At 38.7% G+C, this 15,392-nt stretch overlaps 1 protein-coding gene across 37 annotated transcripts in view; it reads left to right on the top strand.

Moving 5' to 3' along the window:
• CLASP2 (cytoplasmic linker associated protein 2) overlaps nt 1–15,392 on the top strand; it is a 167,570-nt gene that overhangs the window by 55,250 nt on the left and 96,928 nt on the right. For 31 of the 37 annotated variants that reach the window (XM_042474354.1, XM_042474351.1, XM_042474353.1 and 28 more), the window contains one exon: nt 10,776–10,922. In XM_042474354.1, coding sequence (XP_042330288.1) covers nt 10,776–10,922 — 147 coding nt within the window. Of the gene's footprint in view, nt 1–10,094; nt 10,283–10,775; nt 10,923–15,392 lie in introns of those variants that run through there. The other 6 variants (XM_042474385.1, XM_042474384.1, XM_042474383.1 and 3 more) reach the window with 3 other exon arrangements.

Here is a 15,392-nt window from a genome sequence, read left to right as displayed (position 1 = left end):
AAGATTAATCAATGTACATCAGGTAGAGGAGTGGTTTCTTGGTGCAGGTGTTAAGGAAGCATTGTTCTAGGTCATATACTGGCATATTGCGCTGCCATGTGTGTGCCCATGGCAGTGCCATTAACTTGAAGGTATATGTTATCAAAGGTGAATTGTGTGTGAGAACAAACTGGCAGACCTGAGTGGCTAGGTCAGATAGCTTCCCATCTGGAATGATGTTCCTGATGGCTTGTAGTCCATCTTTGTGTGGGGTGTTGGTATACAGGGATTCCACACCCATCTATATCTTTGAATTCCAGCTATAAAGGTTACTGTTTTTGCAGAATGTTCCTCCAACCCATCTGTCTGTGTGTCCTGCAAGACGTAGACCCTCATCCTCTCTCTGAAAGGAATACTACTGAGTGTGTAATTAGCAATATATATGGTGTGCCACCCTTTCATGATCCTTCACACAATTTGCATTATGAGCAATTAGTTTGCAAGATATGGATCCTTGTATATCATAACCCAGAACATGGCAGCCCAGACTGGAGGTATCTGGTAGAGTTAGGAAATCAAAGCGGTGAATCAGCAGGGGGTGGTGTGAGCAAAAGAGAAATAAGAAAGAAAAAAGTTAGGGAGAAGGAAAATAAGCAACAGAGTGGAAGAGGCATAAGGCTTTACCACCGTCCTAGACCAAGCTGGTACATGCAGAATGATTTCCAGGGTGGAAAGAAAAAGAAGACCAGCATGGAAGAAAAAGAATTGGGAGAGTGGAGAAAAAGAGAATACTAGGATGGAAGTGGGAACTATTTTTTAACCAAGGCAAAGTCAGGTGCTTTTCCAGTAGTTTTTTCCTAATGAGTAACCAGAAAGGAAACAGTTCAGTGTGTGTTTGAACCAAATACAACTGGTCTTTCAGCAGAGCTAATGGAATGCCACTGCTTCCTACCTCTCCCTCTGCATAATGAATAGAAATTGGTATACTTTGAACAGTGTCTCAGTGATGGAAAATCAAGACCAGGGCTTTCTGTATTACATTTTTTTTTGTGTCTCTCTTCATCAGACTCGAGAAGGGTAGTGTATTTCCTGTAATGTTTATTAAGTCTTCATGCCTCTCCCACTTTCAAAGCCAGTATTAAAATTACTAGCTTACCCACCAGTACTGTTTTCACATATGTCTACACTCCCTGTTGCAAAATCAGGCTATTGCCAGGCCATTTTTCAGTAACTTATCAGGTGTAGTATCAAGCAGGAGTTAAATTCTCCACCTGCAGACTTTTGTGGGTCAGAGATGGCAAGTATAGTTGGCCCTTCTTATACACGGATTTTTTATACACGGATTCAAGCATCCACGGTTTGAAAATGTTCCAAAAAACTATAAATTTCAAATATCAAACCTTGATTTTCCATTTTTTATAAGGGACACAATTTTGCTATGTCATATGTAATGGGACTTGAGCATCCACGGATTTTGTTATTCATGGGGGGATTTGGAACCAAACCCCAGCATATAACAAGGATCCACTGTATTTTGCTCCAGGACATGGAGAAAGCGCAACGTAGTGCAGTGTTTGTGTATAGACACTAGCGAACTAGGGGGTGAATTTTTACTGGCCAGATTAGGTCTGGGGGCATATGTTTCCTTCGAACCCTTTATCATGACCAAAGCTGGGAACACAAGGATGTTAATTTAGAGGGGGCCTTAGGTATTCAGGAATCTAGTTTTAAAGGTGGGTGCTAAGGGAATATAGGATAGAATACATGTATTGGGAGCTAGCAAATGTCCGGAGTTAGGTCAGTTTTGAAATACACAAAAACTTACTAAAATGATGTATCAAATGGCTTTCGCATTTGATTCCTTTGCAGTTTTCTACTCAGTCATAGTGTTCCTTTTACATAGTGCTGTGGAACAGAAACTTTAATGTGGGTTTATTGAATTCATGGTCATGTATACATGACAGTAGTTACACAAGAAATTCTGTCAATGCTTTTTGAAAAATTCTGTCAATGCTTTGGTGAGGCCCTACCTGGAATACTGTGTCTAGTTCTGGGCACCACAATTCAAAAAAGATGTTGAGTAACTGGAGCATGTCAGGAGGGTGATTAAAATGGTGAAGGGTCTGGAAACCATGCCCTATGGAGCTGGGTATGTTTAGCCTAGAGAAGAGAAGGTTCAGGGGTGATATGATAGCCCTGTTTCATTATTTGAAGGGATGTCATATTGGGGAGGGAGCAAGCATGTTTTCTGCTGCTCCAGAGAACAGGACCCAGAACAATGGATACAAGCTACAGGAAAAGAGATTCTGCCTCTACATTAGGAGGGACTTCCTGACAGTAAGGGCTGTTTGACTCAGAGAGTGGTGGAGTCTCCTTCCTTGGAGGTCTTTAAACAGAGGCTGGATGGCCATCTGTTGGGTATGCTTTGATTGAGAGTTCCTGCATGGCAGGGGATTGTGGTCTCTTCCAGCTCTGTGATTCTATGATTTCTACATGAATGTTTCACTGCATGCTTGCTCCTCAGACCATTAGACTTTCCCCCATCACATAAGTTACTGGTACAGAGAACAGAGCTGCTAATGGTTGCCTAGCAATACAAGTATGGGAAAAGGGGAGCTAAAACAATTCTGATAGTTCGGTTATGATTCTGCTCCTGCTTCATTTATTGATTCATCTAAGAATCTTTTGCCCTAGAATCCAGAACTGATTGTTATCAGACTGCCTACACTGGGCTAAGTCATATTACATCATCCATCAGTCCCAGATTTTGGCCCATTTTGCCCCTTTTCTGACATAGATAAAGACTGAATGATGGCATTCACATCATGGATTTCAGAAAGCACCAAATTTCACAAAAAGGTAGCCTTTCTGACTGCTCTGAAATCATGTAACAACATATATTAGAAGCAACATCTGTGTAAAGAGCATCAGTTTATATTCCACTGAATATGCTAACTGTGCACTTAATATAGTGTAAGTGTCAGTTCATAGGTGTGATATTTGATACTTGCTTGTTATAAAGTGGGAGGATTGTATTGCCAATATGCTGTTGTTTTGGCCTGACTCACAGTCACTGATCCAGTTATTTGCTTCCAGGTTTTTATATGTCTTCTTAATCAATTATCCATTTACTTTGCCCTGGATTATTCTAAGGATAAATAAAGTTTTCCCTGAATAGCATGCCAAATTTCTCTTGGCATGTTTCTACTTTCAATTAGTAAAAGTATTCTGCCCAACTAAGATGCTATGTTTTCAAGGAAACTTGGAGTAAAATTCTGAGAGAGAGCTAATTCCTTATTGAAAACTCAGCCCTTTACTTTTTAGGTTTAAATGTCACTTTGAGGAAATGAAAAAAAAATCTTAATCTTTGCAAGAAAGGAGACATGGGTTTATGTAAATGGTCATCCCTGTGTATTCTTGTTCTAGATCATACTCAGATTCCTTTATAGCAGTACAATTGAATAAAAAGTCTCACATAATTCTGGAGAGATTCCTCTCATTGTTTTTCTTCAACCATTTTATTCTAGAAACCTGTTTCTAATTTGTGATACAGTGCACCCTTTTCATCCATAGGGGTTTGGATCCACCCTTCCCACACAGATGAGAAAAAATGTGCATGCTTAAGACTCATTATAAGGAGATATGTGTGTGGCCATGTCAGTATGTTCACACACCACCATTGATGATTATGGGGCGGGGCAATCTGTAGATGCTTGAGTCCATGGATGGCTAGATTGCTGATATGGCAGGCCCACTGCATTTGTTTTTTTCAAGCAATTGTCTATTAAACTGTCAAATCTCATGCCAGTTTCTTCTCTCAGGTCTCATAGCAGTTGTCAGCCAGTAAAATGAAACACAGTAGGAATATGAAATTTAAACGTCTGGAAAATCAAAACATATTTGTGAAGTGGAAGGCTTTCATGGCCGGCATCCATATTTTTTTTTGTGGGTTTTTCGGGCTGTGTGGCCATGTTCTGGAAGGTTTCTTCCTGACGTTTCGCCAGCATCTGTGGCTGGCATCTTCCGGGCAAATTATTCTCTGAAGATGCCAGCCACAGATGCTGGCGAAACGTCAGGAAGAAACTCTGCTAGAACATGGCCACATAGCCCGAAAAACCCACAAAAGCTATGAAAACATATTTGCTTGGCATCTAAATGGAATTATTATAGAGCTCAGACAGAAATCCCTTGGACATTATAAGGTAAAGGGTTGGCACCAAAAATTTCTCTCGCCTGTTGCTTCCTGTCACACCTCAGAAAGAGCAAAGTGCTGAAGGGAACCTCAAAGAATGGTCTTAGTAGATCAAATAGAAGGTGATCCAGTGTATCTTAAGTGATTTGAAGGCTTCTGAGAAAATGCCATGAAGTTCATGGGGTTGTCATAAGTTTGCAGGCGACTTGAAGGCACACACACACACCTCTTTGCTTGTAAAAACCAGCACTTTGTATTGCGTTTATCAATAAATTGGAAACAAGTAAAAGATATTCCAGTGTGGCTGAAATACAATCTTCTTGTTCCCAGCAGCAGTCTTGTTGCTATTTTCTACATGTACCTATTTGTATTGAACTATATGACCACTATCTGCTTTAGAAGGTTTAGAAACCTTTGAGCAGACTTTAGGATAAGAGCCCACATGAATCAACATTTGGCAGTGGTTCCCAACCTGTGGGTCGGGACCCCTTTGGGGGTCGAAGGACCCTTTTATGGGGGTCACCTAAGACCATTGGAAAACACCTATTTAATTAGTTATGAAGTAGCAACAAAAATAATTTCATGGTTGGGGGTCATCACAACATAAGGAAGTGTATTAATGGGTTGTGGCATTAGGAAGGTTGGGAACCACTGACATAAGGTAAAAAGTAAAGGGAAATCCCATTGATTTTTGGTCTGCATGAGTCACAGTCATGTACATTGTCATGTATCTTGGATATAACACAATCTGATTTAATACAGTATTAGAGAAATTTTTCTGGTATCTGTAAATAATGGTTGATTTCATCATTTCATTATTGACAATGATATTTGATAAGACAACTTATCCACAACTACTTAGGCTACTAGAGTATGAGAAGTATAAACTTTACTTCTTCTTGCAACTGAGGCTATACAAGGTCAATGAGGCTGTAACTCTGTATGCAGGACATACTATATAGCAGACATGGATCACACAATTTGAGCAGAAATTTGTCTTGAAAAAGAAAGCTCGGTGGACTTATAAGTGTGGACTCTCCTTTTTACAGAATGTTTGAGATGGATTCTGAGTTTTCTTCACATTTCCAGCTGAGTATGTGATCCTCAGAACTGTCAGGCTACTCATATCCCTTAGCCCTGTTTAAGAGAGGGGACCAGGTATTGTTATCACTACATATGCATAAGATAAAAGCAACATGTTATTTGTAATTAATTAGACATAGTTTTTCAAGGTCAAGGTGAGTCAAACGTGGCCTTGGGGTCACATCCTCCAGATTTCCCAGGTCCATTATTTTTCTGTATCAGTTGCCTCTTCTGAAAGCATCCAGGTGGTTCAACTTTGATTGGTTGCAGGGACTCTTTAACCATTGTTTTTAAAAACTTCAAAACTACTCATGAACTATTACCTCTGGGGTTTAAAACATATTTTTGGCATGCTTTATAAACCCCAGAGGATCCTAGGGTCAATGTCTTGAGTAGGTTGTTGTACCTTTACAACTGGAAGACTGGAAGGTTTCCTCCAACAAGTTACTGCTTATTTCTTCAGGAATTATGGTAACTTTAGCTGTTGAACTAATTATGGTATTTTTTAATCCACAGTAACAATGCCAAACTTGTTGAAAAATGACTTGGTGTATTCTGTACTCCTTTTTCTCTCATAGCCCTTGCTGTATCACATAGCTAGTGTAGATTAAGCACAGCATACAGTTGGCCCGCCACATCTATGGATTCCACCATCAGGCTGTCTTGGATGAAACCGATTATGACTCATTTCAAACTGGCTTCAAGGTGGGATATGAAGTAGAGACTGCCATGGTCGCCTTAGTCAATGATCTCCATCTGGGCATTGACAGGGGAGTGTGACCCTGTTGGTGCTCTTGGACATCTCAGTGGCCTTTGATACCATAGACCATGGTATCCTTCTGGAACACCTAGGGGGTTAGGAATTGGAGCACTGTGCTGCAGTGGCTCCAGATGGTGAAGTTGGGGAACAGCTGCTCTTCTAAAAGAGAGCTGACATCTGGCGTCCCTCAGGGCACCATTCTGTCCCTCGTGCTGTTTAACATTTACATGAAGCCACTGGGTGAGATCATCTGGAGACATGGGTCGCGGTGTTATCAGTACAGAGATGACACCCAAATCTATTTCCTTATGTCTCCAACTGTTACAGTGAGTAAGGATGGCATCTTCTCTGGATGCCTATCTTGGGTCGGTAATCGGCTGGATGAGGGAAAATAAACTCAAGTTGAATCCTGAGAAAACGGAGGTACTCACGATAGGTACTCTAAGTCCGGGAATGGAGATTTGTCAACCAGTCCTGGATGGGGTCACACTTCCCTTAAAGGACGAAGTTCGCAGTTTGGGGGTACTCCTGGACTCGTCCCTACAGTTGTCATTTCAAATAGATGCAACGGCCAGTAGTGCTTGGTACCAATGTTAGTTGATACACCAACTGCGTCCCTGCCTGGACCAAAAGGACCTTGAAGCAATGGTACACGCACTGGTAATCTCTAGTTTAAATTTCTGTAATGCGCTCTACATTACAGAACTTGTACCAAGTTCGGAAGCTTCAATCGGTTCCAAATGCGGCAGCCATGCTGGTCACCGGTACACCTAGGTCTGACCATATAACACCTGTACTAAAATCTCTTCACTGGCTGCCAATCAGCTTCTGGGCGCAGTACAAGGTGTTGGTTATTTACCTTTAAAGCCCTACATCACTCAGGTCCGAGTTACTTGCGGGAGCGCCTCTTCCTACACAATCCTCCCCGCACTCTCAGAACAACTGGGAAGTATTTACTAGAATACCGTAAGACCAGGATAATGAGAACATCCCATAGAGCGTTCACTGCTATGGCCCCTAAATTGTGGAATAGTCTACTGGAGGAGATCTGTCTTATTACCACCTTTTATGCCTTTAAGAAGGCACTTCAGATGGATCTCTTCCGGCAGGTTTACCCACCCGATCTTATATAGGTGATTATTAAAATGAAATGTTCTACTTTGAACTATGATTGTACAATTATTGAATGATTATACAATGGTCTAGCAATTTTATTGTACTAATGTTAACATTTCATTGACTATATTTTTATACTGTATTGTATTATTTTATTGATGTAATCCTGCCTCAATCTGCAGAGAGAGAGGCAGGAAATATAAATAAAAATTATTATTATTATTATTATTATTATTTTAATTCCCGAAAGCAAACCCCTGATTTTGCCATTTTCTACAAGGGACAACATTTTTCTATGTCATGGTATATAATGGGACTTGTGCATCCATGGGGGAACCTAGAACCAAATCTCAGTGGATATCACTGTATAATGTTCTTTTTGTGGTGTTCTGGAAAAGTCTTCATTTTGTGAGATTTGGACTTCTCAAACAAAATGAATGCTGGTGTTTAATGAAGAGTTTTTATGCAAACTATAGGCATAGATTATGATTTCAGGCATAGAATATGATTTCATCACTCTAAGCATTGTGGTTTTTAAATATGTGGTTAAAGTCAAGATATTTAAAGAGGACATATACCTGCAGGGTTTTCTGTGTGGCTTTGTTTTCCATTTGCTCTGGACAAATGGTATAACTGACACTGTTAATGTGAAATGGGTTTTGGACTGAAAGAAATACATGTATCTTTGCTCTAGAAAGCATATTTTGGAAGCTAATATCATTTACATCTTGCATGCAGGATTTTTTTAAAAAATAGAAATGTACTCAGAAATCGGAAAATAAAAATTTCACATAGAAAATACTTCTTTATGAAAACTGATTACATTTTTTAAAAAAACAACAACTGCAAATAAACCAACAGTTTTCATATACAGTCAGCCCTTCATTTTCTCGGTGGATCCATTCTGGAGCCACCCAGCCAGCCACAAAATGGTAACTTGTCGATATTCTAGCCCCATAGGCTTGAATGGGGCCTGTGCTTGAGAGTGCACATGAGATGTACACTGTGGGGCACACCCCATTGAAAATAATGGAGGTCGCCCCTCCATGAATATTCAAGACAGCAGACCTCAAGTCCACGAGAATGTAGGGGTAACTGTGGAGAGAGAGTGACTACAACTATTCATTACAAATTTGTAAAGAGAATTCTGTGTGTTGAGTGCAAGGTTTGCCTTCTGCAAACAGCAGGGACACCTTCCATCTATGTGGCTTTTGAACCAGGATCCCACTGGTGGAAGGGGCAATTTTCCTGATTCCTCTCCCAGTGTATCCGCCACCCCATTATTTTGAAGGACTATCCAAAAACCTAGAGCAGACTTTGTGAAGGTAAAAGGGGTATCGGGAGGGTGGAATGAGTAAGTTTTTTCTTCCTCCTTTCTACTAACAAATGCATCCCCTCAATAGGATGGAACTCACTGTGAATAATTGGATCCAAGCCTGTCCATTAATTTTCAAAAAGAAATCAAAATCCAGATCAGAAGGTCTTTGATAATCAGAGATAGTGGGAATTCCCTTTTGGGTGGGGCTTGTTCACAGACCTCTGCAAGCCAGGGATTCGGTCATGAAAGCTGGGAATATGCATGAGCTAATTTCAGAAGGGCTTTTAAAATCTAAATAAGGAATCTATATCCAGGTCAGAAATTATCTTATTACCTGTTGGATAAACAGGATGGATGCCTGTTGCATTCAGCAAAATCTTACAGACGAAACCTCAGTCCCCCCACACAAGTTGTCTATAAAAGCTGCAGCCTTTTCTGATGTGCTTTTTATAGTGGCATTTTGAGAAATGGTAACCTAGCTATACAAAAAAGGTAATGAAAGTGCTGCAGTTCAGTTTTATTTTTGATGCATTCTTACTATTAAGTGTAAAGGTTTCACTGTGCTTAAAACAATCAGCCATGTATCCTATTAAATTCTAATGCTGTAAGGGTTAAAGCTGTCTCTTGTAGTGAGAACTGAAATGTTGTCTTCCAGTTCATGTGCAAGGGCAGAGTACAGTTTCCATGGAAACTCATGGAATAATGTGTTTCATGTCTTCCCTGTGCATTCTGATAGTAACATATCACTGCTTAGAGCCAGATACCACTGTAATGGCTGCCTAGAAGGAAACATATTTTAAGAGTTTCAGATGAATAAACATTAATTTTTTTTAAAAAAAAAATGAAAGTAATTAAGAAATATAACTATGTAGGGCACACATTTTGATGTCACACATTTGATCATAGACTGAAACCAGTATTCTAAAACCATACTTTTTCAGCATTGTTTCCAATATAACCTTTTCAGATCTGAGCTTGTGGTTGATCACAGTTCCAAAATTCAATTTGCTTGTTACAGAAATGCAGCCACCTTCCAGGAGGTTATTTGGATTCCCCCGCCCCAAAATCGAAGCATTTGAGGGGTTCAGCAAATGCATTTAAAAATTAGGGGGTCTCTGTGACAGAATGAAAATCGTAATTGTTTTTTAAGTGTCTGGGAAAGCAAGCTCTCAATGGGTGTGTGTCTCTGTTCCGCAGCTGTGTGGCAGCCTCGCCCATCTTGTTTGTGAGGAAAAACTACAGGTTGGTTTTCCTTTGACATTTTCAGGGTCCTAGAGGAATTCAGCATTCTCAGCTGGTCAACTGGACACACTTAGCTCTGCTATGCTTCATTTCTAATGCAGAATATCAATCGACAGTGCTATAGTGAAAGCAGGCAGACCCAAACCCCAAACCTAGCAATGAGAGAAACTTCTCCAGGCAAAAGATCATACCTGAATTGCTTAGGAATGAGGTGTTTAAGAATATTGTAGTCTTATTTTCTCTTGATAAATGATAGAATAGTGGATGCAGATATTTCTGCATGGTGATGAATTTGTATGTGTGAAGAATTTTCACCTTTTTATCTGGCAGTGGATACCAGGAGATGATGTCACCTTGCAGCTGATTGGCTCTTTCCGTACCTAGTGCAGGGAAGGGAGAGAAGGATGCCGGCACAAATCTCTCTGGTGGATCTATGGTGTTTTCTGTCAGGTTTAGAGGGAATATTTTGATTAGCATTGAGATAGTCCTGCAGTCTGGCCATGTGAGCAAGTAAGAGAACGTCTCAGTGCAAGGGGCAAGGAGCTATCTGCCAGAGGAATGAGGCGGCTGATCTGCAAACGGATCTGTGACTGTAAGTGTTAAAATCAGGGTGGAACGAACGAGGCAGGGAGTGTTAGTAGACACATTGTGGGAGGATGTGTAGCAAGGAGGAGAAATGAGTAGTAGAAATGCAATGGTTTTTTCTCTCTGTTGAAATGTTGGCATGAATTGAAGATAGTAAGGGTGTAATTTGAGCAAGAAAGTAGAAGTCATTTGGGAGTCTTTTTGCCTTCTAACAGATTTTTGTCGTAGTTTGCAAAAACAACAAGCCTTTACAATATTTTTTTCACTCCAGATTCATTTGCAAAGCCATTATATTGAAATGAAATAACATTGTTTCATTTTATTTCTTTTACTCTTTATTATCTGTCTACAGCCCTGAAGACAAAGGACATAGTGATTACTATTGATTTTATTTGTTTTTTGGTGACTTCTGGTGAATGCTGCTGCAGGGCACCTCTTTCCTAAAAAGAAGAGAAGAACAAGGTTATAACTCAAGCTTTTCTCTAAAACATCCCTTACAGATAAAAGCTTTGATGATGAAGAATCAGTGGATGGAAATAGGCCATCTTCAGCTGCCTCTGTTTTCAAGGTTCCTGCACCTAAAAAACCTGGAAATCCACCAAATTCTTCAAGAAAACCAGGTTCTGCTGGTGGGCCTAAGGTTGGAGGTAAGATTGCAATGTTCAGATTTGAATGTGCTGCTTTTTTGTTGGTTTTGTTTTTTCTGGTACTGGCTCAGCCAAAATCATATTGAAGGCTTTTGAAGAATAATGTTTAATTCATAACTGCAGTATTTTTGCAGTTCTAGAAAGTGGGAAGAACCTTGACAAACCATGATCTTACAGAAATCGATGTGCATTTTGAAATAGATAATGATAATCCCGTTAAAAAAACTCTATTTGGTGAAACAATAGATTTTATTTTTTAAAGATGCATTGTATTTATTGCTAGACCCTCAATTTTTGCAAATTTTTTTAAAAAATGATACAGTATTCATTTAGTTACATATGATGGTTTTAAAATTTTAATCTATTACTTGATATTGAAACTTTCATATTGTCGCGGAATAACTTTAAAATAAGTAAACCAATTCCCCAAGACTCCAACAATTTGATGTAAAAAATGAAGACAATGCCAGTAACAGTTGTATTATTTTCAGTGTAAAAATGTGACAGATTTCTTTTATAAACAAGTCTTCTGAAATGCATATTTACTGTAATGGATTTAATTGTTCCTGGATCATAGAGGATGTGTTTGTTTGTTTGTTTGTTTGTTTGTTTGAAATTGCTGGAAATAGAAGTGTTTGTGTCACTGAGATTAAATGTTTAATTGGTACAAGAAATGTTTTAATTACAAAATGTAGTTAAGAGGTGAGGTATCTGGGATACACTAAGTATATAGTGTACGTATATTTGGGGTGCATTCGGCTTACTGGAAAATTTAGGCAATATTAATTACGTTTTCCATTAGTTAAGTGTGGTTATTTTTAAAAGCTGTTGCATTACATGTAATATAGAGCTTTTGTGATATCTTCTGTGTGAATCTGTAAAACACTTTAACAATACATATTTAAGAGCATCTAGGGAATGAGTGCAAAGTAAGATATAACAGTTGTAAAAATTTTTTGTCTTGTTTACTTTCAATGTTCTACAAGCATGCATAACTGACGAAGACTCTTCTTATATAGAGTTGCAACAGGTGTATCCTGGATATGAGATTGTGAAATATTCCTAAATTTAGCTGTACATTACAGCTTGCCATCCTTTTGAGATATGCATTCTTTTTTATATAAATTCTTATATCTAAGGCTTTATTCCAGTAGTTATTTACTCTTTACAGTTCTTTATAATGGAGTTACACACTAGTTTTGCAAATAGTACAATTGCCCCTCCGTTTTTGCAGACTTCAGATCCGTGACTGTCACTTACTTGCGAGGAGCAAACGGAGGGGGTAAAAATGGAGGGATGTGCCCAAGACCACTAGCGGGAATGCTCCCCCATTCAAGCCTATGAGACTTGAATATCTGCGAGTTTCTGTTTTCACCGCAGGGGTCCAGAACAGATCCCCTGCGAAAACAGAGGGCTGACTGCATATGTGTTGTCAATTAATGTAATGTTTTCCTGATTATCATACTTGTAATGTATAAACATTAGAACCACATTTTGTACATAGTAGTAAACACATTTTTTTCCTGATGTGGTGCATATTTTTGGCAAGGAAAACAATAACTTTAAACATTGCTAGTCATTTTGATAGAACTTGGGTAGGTACAGCTGGGATTGTTTAACCAAAACAAATAAGCCACAGAACACTGTTAGATGACCAGTGTTTCTATGACATGAGCAAGCTCTGCTGGTGATAGAAAGTGTCAGTGTTCTGCATTCTTTCTTGTGCTACTTCAGTTCAGTTATAATATCCAGAATGCATACTGAACCTGAATGCTTATGCAAAATACATTCTGATTAGAATGTTTATTAATGCCCTGGAGCCTTATGTCATTAGGCAAGTCTGTGTATTCCATTATGTGTTTGAGTGAGGAAAAGTGAGATTTTTACGAGGAGTTTTTAGATGATAGAAAGTTATCATATACTGATAATTCAGTGTATATGACGAAATTATATTCAAAACATTTCTTATAACTTTGATAATTCAGTACAACAAAATTTTCTACTTAAAAGACAGTAAGATCCATGTATTTGGTGTTATCTATGGAGACAAAATTTATTGAACAGCTCCATTGACAACTACTTAGTTGCATGATTTGAGAGATCCCTATGAATAAGCTAATATGGAAGTCAATTAAACAAATAATAAGTCAAATAATGAATGTGGTCAGATGATGAGTTTACAAGGATACAGGATTCTTACTTACACTAACATATATTTAAAAAACGCTGTCAGAGGAAAATTTAAATATTAGAGGAAAAGTAAGTCTCAAACCCTCAAGTTCACATTTTTTTCAAATATCTTTATGAGGATGTATAATGTAGTCCTCAAAATACTGATGGGCTCAGAAATAATGGTTTCAGAAAAAGGGGCTTTCAGACTCCTGCCTTAGATGCTGAGTCCCATGTGCCATGTCCCTGAAGATCCTTTAATATAAAAAGGAGCAAATATATTTTACATTTCTGTTCGGTATAAATTGTAGTAGTATTTACATGGTGGCAATGAGAAATCATATTTCCAAAGACGTGTGCAACTAAATTTATTTTTCACCTGTAGTAGCCGAGATATATGTATTCAGAAACAATATTTTTAAAAGCCCAATCCATTATCCTGTGCTAGCTATTGGACACATGTAACATAGTTCTGTGGATTCTATACAATGTTTTTAAATTTTATTGGACAGTTAATATATAATACAGAAAAAGAGAAAAAGAAAGAGAACAAAGGAAATAATAAATAAATAAATAAATAATATTTCCCGCCTCTCCCTGCGGATCGAGGCGGGATTACATCCAATAAAATGAATACAGATACAAATACAAAGTACAGTCAATAAAATACTAACATTATTAATAAAATTACTTAGAGATCATAGCAGCATAATCAAGGAAGTGGAGCATTTCATTTTGACAAGGGGAAAATACATAGGATATTAATGTGGGCTGGTTGTATGCATTAATATAAGTTGAGTTAATATCTAAAAATTTGAAGTAAACAGTCTTTTCTTGAAAGGCATAGTGATGTGTAATGTCCCTATACATCTACTTTTGCTGAAACAAATATAGTTATACACCTTAAGAGATTTTGTATATTGAAACTAGGGACATCTTCCGTTTGGTGATTTGCAGTGGACAGTTCACCTCTTTATACAACTCAGTATGAACTTAATATCAACTTTAGAGTTTTCCCATAAATATTTATAAGCTATACATGTTAGTTTCAACGTCTGTGATGATATAGTTATTGTTTCCAACACAGGCTTGAGGTACTAAAAGCTGATGGTCCTTTCATAAACACCAAAAAGTGTTGCACTTGCAATAGTGCACCAATGAATAACTGATAAGTAGAATACAAATGCAGTGGTTACTGTGCTGGCCATGTGACAAAGTACAGTAACATCAAAATCCACAAAACAGTGATATCAAAATACTGTATTTTCCAGCGTATTAGATGACTTTTTAACCCCTAAAATCTTTTTGAAAGTTGGGGGGTCGTCTAATACGCCGGGAAGGCTCCGCTGCCGGCCCCACGGAGCCCGGGAAGGAACGCCGCGGCCTGGCGCAAAGGCCACCGGCCTTCTTCCTCCTTGGATTTTAAGGAGGGGGTCTTATACAGCAAGTATATCCCAAACTCTATATTTTTACAGGAAAAGTTGGGGGTCGTCTTATACGCCCAGTTGTCTTATACTCCGGAAAATACGGTACATAAAATACATGTTGTAAGCTTTCAAAGCTCCATTGACTTCTTCAAAGATGTTAAAAATCATACAGGAGGAGGAACAAATCATACAAGAGGGGGAAATATACATTGTGACTAACATGGTCGTAATTTTTTTTCTCCTGTATGATTTTTAACATCTTACTTAACTGTGGTTTTCAAACTGTGAGGTGAGATTCCCGACGATGGCAGGAGGTGCACAAAGGTAGGGCAAGACCTGGAAGCTTTAACACACACTCACACCCTGGCCCAGCTTCCCAAACATTTTATATGCTGGAGGAAAAGAGAAAAGTGAAGAAGGTACCTGAGAAGCTGTTTCTGTCTGAGGGGTGAGGAGAGAGAGCAGGATCAATGGGTCATGGCCTCTGGTGGGGTCCATGATATGCACACATATACATATGCTTAGCTGCACACTTTTCTTTACTTGCTTTCTCCCTCACACCTTCTTAGCCAGTGAATTCCTACACATACACCTTCAAGTCATGATCTCTCTTAGATCAAACTGTAACTATCAAGAGATTGTACTGGTTCTGGTGCTAGAATCTGTTTGAGGCATCATTAACCTTCAGGTCAAAGCCTAGGGCAGTCGAGCCAAACAGAGATGCCAAAAAAGCTGAATCTAAAGTCATTCATTCTAACCTACATTTAAAAATTCTATAAAGCCTTGGTAAAAGCAATTGAATTGGCCATGCATCCAGTTTAGCCACATCTTACCTTTTGCAACTTAACTACTTGCATCTCAAAATATCTGAGAT

The sequence above is a fragment of the Sceloporus undulatus genome, chromosome 6, assembly GCF_019175285.1.
Source record: "Sceloporus undulatus isolate JIND9_A2432 ecotype Alabama chromosome 6, SceUnd_v1.1, whole genome shotgun sequence".
Classification (NCBI taxonomy): Eukaryota; Metazoa; Chordata; class Lepidosauria; order Squamata; family Phrynosomatidae; genus Sceloporus; species Sceloporus undulatus.
The sequence above is the reverse complement of the archived record's forward strand: the minus strand, read 5'-3'. Positions and strand labels throughout refer to the sequence as shown.